At 37.4% G+C, this 4,591-nt stretch overlaps 1 protein-coding gene across 1 annotated transcript; it reads right to left on the reverse strand.

Moving 5' to 3' along the window:
* Positions 1-233: 233 nt before the first annotated feature.
* On the reverse strand, positions 234-3,496 carry LOC109218535 (26S proteasome non-ATPase regulatory subunit 10-like). The gene is made up of 3 exons (XM_019382910.1): positions 2,465-3,496; positions 871-1,042; positions 234-768 (listed from the first exon to the last, which is right to left on the reverse strand). Exons 1-3 carry the CDS (start codon positions 2,585-2,587, stop codon positions 554-556), a joined length of 510 nt encoding a protein of 169 aa, XP_019238455.1. The 5' UTR covers positions 2,588-3,496; the 3' UTR covers positions 234-553.
* Positions 3,497-4,591: the final 1,095 nt, after the last annotated feature.

Here is a 4,591-nt window from a genome sequence, read left to right on the forward strand (position 1 = left end):
ACCTAAGTGGGCTAAGTACCGGTCCAAACGGTTCCGATCCCGGGCCGGTCCCAATTTAAACGGGCCAAACGATCCCGCTCCTGATGGTCTTTTTGTAGGAACCGATTTGGGACCGGGCCCACGAACTAATGGTCCCGGGCTAAACAATTCCGGCCCGCGGGCTAAGTGGGCCTAACTGGGCCCAACTGATACTTCTTCTTTTTTTAAATTTTATAGTCCCCGGAATCCATTCAGAGAGCAAAAACACAGCTATAAAAGGTTTATTCATCACCAAGAAAAGTTGTGACATCCAGACGGTGGACATCACACAGATATAGCTTTCTTACACTACCACAACACACGATTCACCATAATAACTCATGTGAGTATCACCCCTACATAGTAGTCTACTAGGTGATACCAAACATGCAATCCAAACAAAGAAAGAAACCATTATGATATCCAAAACACACAATCCAAATGCAACTCTAGAGTTGACTGATGACAATACTTAACATGGAGTATACTATGTTGATAGGAGTCCTGAACTCTACCATCAACACTTAGTTCCACCTCAGTTTTCCGAGCTGTAGGAGGCCTCACCAGATGATGAACTCTCTAGCTGAAGCAGCTTCATCTCTTCATAAGCCCATTCAAGACCAGGACAATAGTGGAGTGGTGGATTGAACCTGGTGTCAGAGATGTCATCTGGCAGAAAAGCACCATTTCTAATCAAGAATTTGATTGCTTTCTTCTTTCTCTCTTTAGCAGCATGATGGAGTGGAGTCCCTGAAACAAACAAAGAGACATGATGATAACAGTAATGATTTTGAAAGGAAGAAACAACATAGCCTTTTTGTTTTATTGCTAGGAAATAAAACATGCACTTACATGCACATGCACCCTTGGCTCGAGCATCGATATCAGCACCTCTCTCAAGCAATTCATCCATAACTCGCACGTGACCTCCCTTAGCAGCAAGATGGAGTGGGGTCATACCATATGATTTAGGGCCCCCTGCCATCACATTTGCATCCATGCCTTCATTAAGAAGTCTTCTAACCTGTCCCAGAAGAAAAAGAAATACACTCATATAAAATACGACACCTAGACCAACATGAAGATTGCGCATGACAGGATGGATGAAGAGAAAGAATCATTCTGTTACCGCACAAGAAACTTTATCAAAAAGAAAATTGAAACACACAAAAGTTTTGGAGAAAGAAAAGAATCTGTATCCGAGTTTTCTCCAAAAAGTATAGTATAACACAGGACTGTCTGTTAACTTTACCAATTAAAAGTTGTGAAGCAAATCCCAGACATTCTTTACTGTCATCAGAAATGCTCCTAGTAGTATTTGGTGGTGCAAATAGACATGCCTGGGTAAGGCTGGGTTTGGCATAATAGAAATCCAATGCTGCTATAAGATGGACGCATCTTTTACTAACAGAACCCGAAATAAGAACATTCTTTACTGTCATCAGAAATGCTCCTCGTAGTATTTGGTGGTGCAAATAGACATGCCTGGGTAAGGCTGCGTTTGGCATAATAGAAATCCAATGCTGCTATAAGATGGACGCATCTTTTACTAACAGAACCCGAAATAAGAACCTTCCATCACAGTTCACCAAGTCCCTCTCCCTCCCCTCTCCCCCTCCCCCTCAAAACTGCACTAAGATGGATGCATCTTTTACCTTCAATATAAATAAGAGAACCCAAAATAAGAACCTTCCATCACAGTTCACCAAGTCCCCCTTCCCCTCCCTCAGACCATGGAATCACACAGTCGGCCATGATTAGGTTGGTCGGCGAAATACCCTGCTTTGGAGGAGAGATAAGACGGCTTGGTTTTGAAACCAAATTGTTCGGACTTCGGATAATGAGGTTTTACTGGAGCGGCGGAGCTGTTGATTGCAATAGTCATTGATTTTGTGGATCATGACGCACTCCGTTTGTAACTAAAGCGAAAATCTGTGTGCTTTTCAGGGGAGGGAAAGAAAGAATTTACCTAATACCCCTTATTTTAATGTTTTGGCAGGGGCATTTCGATACAAAAGAAAAATGGAGACAATGCTAACCTACACAGGTACATAATAGGTTGACAAAATCCCGTACTAGCTGGGATCGTCCACACAAGTCCTCTACATATAGGTTGACTATTTTTGCATTGGCCATCACCCTCCTCTTCAATTAAACCTACAATACAATCAAAATGCTCCGATTGTTGGACATTTTTCCTAAATTATCATCTCCACAAATAGTCTAGTTAAGATAAAATTACAACTCATTAAGCTAACTAGGATGTATGCAACGATATCCCAGATATTTCGGGTTCTGTTAGTATTAACTAAATCTCATAGAATATATATTTGGCAAAATCTCTACACACTAACCAATTTCCCAATACCAAATCATAAGTAACATAAACGTTCATCTATCAAATAAAAATGAATTAATAACATCTGATACATTAATTATAAAGTACCTGTTTCAGGTCACCCTTCCGAGCAACAATGTGAAGAGGAGTCCAGCCGCGATCATCCGTATCGCCTGCAGTCATCTGCATCCTCCTCGACCGTCTAATTGAACCAACCCGATCCTCTTCCATTTTTCTCTCCCACTTTCTTACTAAACCAAGTTCCAATGGTCAAATTCTTATTTCCACAAACAGAACAAGTACCTAATGAAAGTAAACTCTTTTTCTTTTCTTTCTCACAAATCTTTTTTCGAGATAATCTTGAAAACCAATCAACAAGCCCAAAGATTGAACTTCTATCTCAGATACTCAAAATCAAGACCCTTTCCATAATTGAACCTAAAAGCACAACTAAAAATAGGATTTTTCAAACAAGATTGATCTCTTTTTTTTTTTTCAATTTCAAGAAAAACCCAGATATTTCTTCAGCAGACAAGACCCAAAAGAACTGATAATTTGCTCAAACACCCTTCAATTTACATGATTAAGGGAAAAAGAACCCGAGAATTTTGAAACTAATCAACAAGTCCAAAGACTAGATCTTAATACTCAAAATCAAGACCCTTTTACATAGTTGAACGCAAAGCACAGGAAAACTAACAAATTTGAAGGAAAAACAAAACTTTTTTTCCCAACAAGATTGATCTATCTTCCAATTTCAAGAAAATTCCAGAAAAGTTATAAGGGGTTTAGCGAGAGGAATGATTAGCCAAGTTGTAAGGACTGAAAGGGTTCAAACCAGGGCCAAAAACACGAAGATTTGTAAGTTTGTTAAACACATACGATGAAGTGAAACGACGAAAGGCAGAGATTATCATTATCAATTTATTAAACCACGCTACAAAAAAGATTTTCCTAAATAGAATAGGAAAAAGGGAAATTAAATGAATCCTAGAGGAATTTGGAATGAGTTTGGGGGTTGCATATGTGTTGATATTGGAGTTGTAGTGTTTGATTGGGGAGTTGAAGGAATTGGGGAATTGCGGAGGAAGAAAGAAACCCTAGAATTTCAAAGGATGGTAGAGAATGGACGGTATAGAATTTTGTTGGGGGTTTATATATGTAAGTTAAATAAGTGCATTTTGTGGTCCCTTTGAAAAAAGATTTGATGCCTTATTAGTCCAAGTTCTTTTTTGCGTCCAAACGCTTCTTTATTCTAGGAGCATACCCGAGTAATTTCACAAAGTTCGTGGAGAATAATATGCATGCTGACCTTACTCCTTCCTTGTGATAAAAAGGTTATTTTTGATAGATCCTCGATTCAAAAAAAACATAATCACAATATTTTTTTTTTTGGTGAAAGGGAATTTGCATATATAATTAGTAATATTAGTGCTGATTATTAGGGGGAAATTGGACCCCTCCTATGTCGGACAAAACAGTTCCAAATTGTCACTATAACAAATCAAATATTTCTAGTTACTTCAATTCCTAGGATGTCTACCCGAAAAAATTCATTTGCAAACATTGTTGTTCTTCCCAAAAAGTTTGTTTTTGCTCCTTTCTTTGAATGCATCCGCCACCCTATTCACAGTAGTTTTGAAAAAGAAATACGGTAGTGGAGAAGCCATAACAAGGGAAGTAGTAACAACAGCAAGATAATAAGATAACTGAAACAAAAGAAACAACATGCAGTAATACAAATCTAAGAAGGAAAATACAAGAATAATATTAATACTATTTGGTATGGAAAAGAAATACTAGCTACTAACCAGGGGCGGCTCAACGGTATTGGAGCGTAAAGCCAAACTTCAACGAGGGGCCCTAAGTTTTTCCATATTTAAAAACTCATTTAAGAAAATTTTATTTGAAGTTTATTTTTCTAGCTTTTTGAGATGTAAATTTTTTAATAATTTATTTATAATCGATTTCTTGACTAGGATAATACATGTACTTTCTAGGATTATTATTCAATTCTTTTAGGATTTTCTGATTTTCTAAAAGATCTATGTTAGACTTTCACCAACTTCTTCTTCTTCTTCTTCTTGGATTCCATTACCTTCTAGCTCAATTATATTAGTGATTTGTTCATCAAATTCTTCCCATTTTTGGGGATTGTATTAAAGTTTCAATTCTTCTATCTTTTTTTGGCATTTTTTAATATGCGGATCATATTTTCTTGTTGACATATTAAAA

The sequence above is a fragment of the Nicotiana attenuata genome, unplaced genomic scaffold, assembly GCF_001879085.1.
Source record: "Nicotiana attenuata strain UT unplaced genomic scaffold, NIATTr2, whole genome shotgun sequence".
In the NCBI taxonomy this organism is placed as follows: Eukaryota; Viridiplantae; Streptophyta; class Magnoliopsida; order Solanales; family Solanaceae; genus Nicotiana; species Nicotiana attenuata.

Bases quoted from the DNA above. Each gene is read 5' to 3' on its own strand.
- LOC109218535 (XM_019382910.1), bottom strand. From the start codon at position 2,587: ATGGAAGAGGATCGGGTTGGTTCAATTAGACGGTCGAGGAGGATGCAG. The intron at 1,043-2,464 runs GTACTTTATAAT...CTTCTGGGACAG, and splicing joins GGAAGGGTGACCTGAAACAG to GTTAGAAGACTTCTTAATGA. The intron at 769-870 runs GTAAGTGCATGT...TGTTTGTTTCAG, and splicing joins AGCCAAGGGTGCATGTGCAT to GGACTCCACTCCATCATGCT.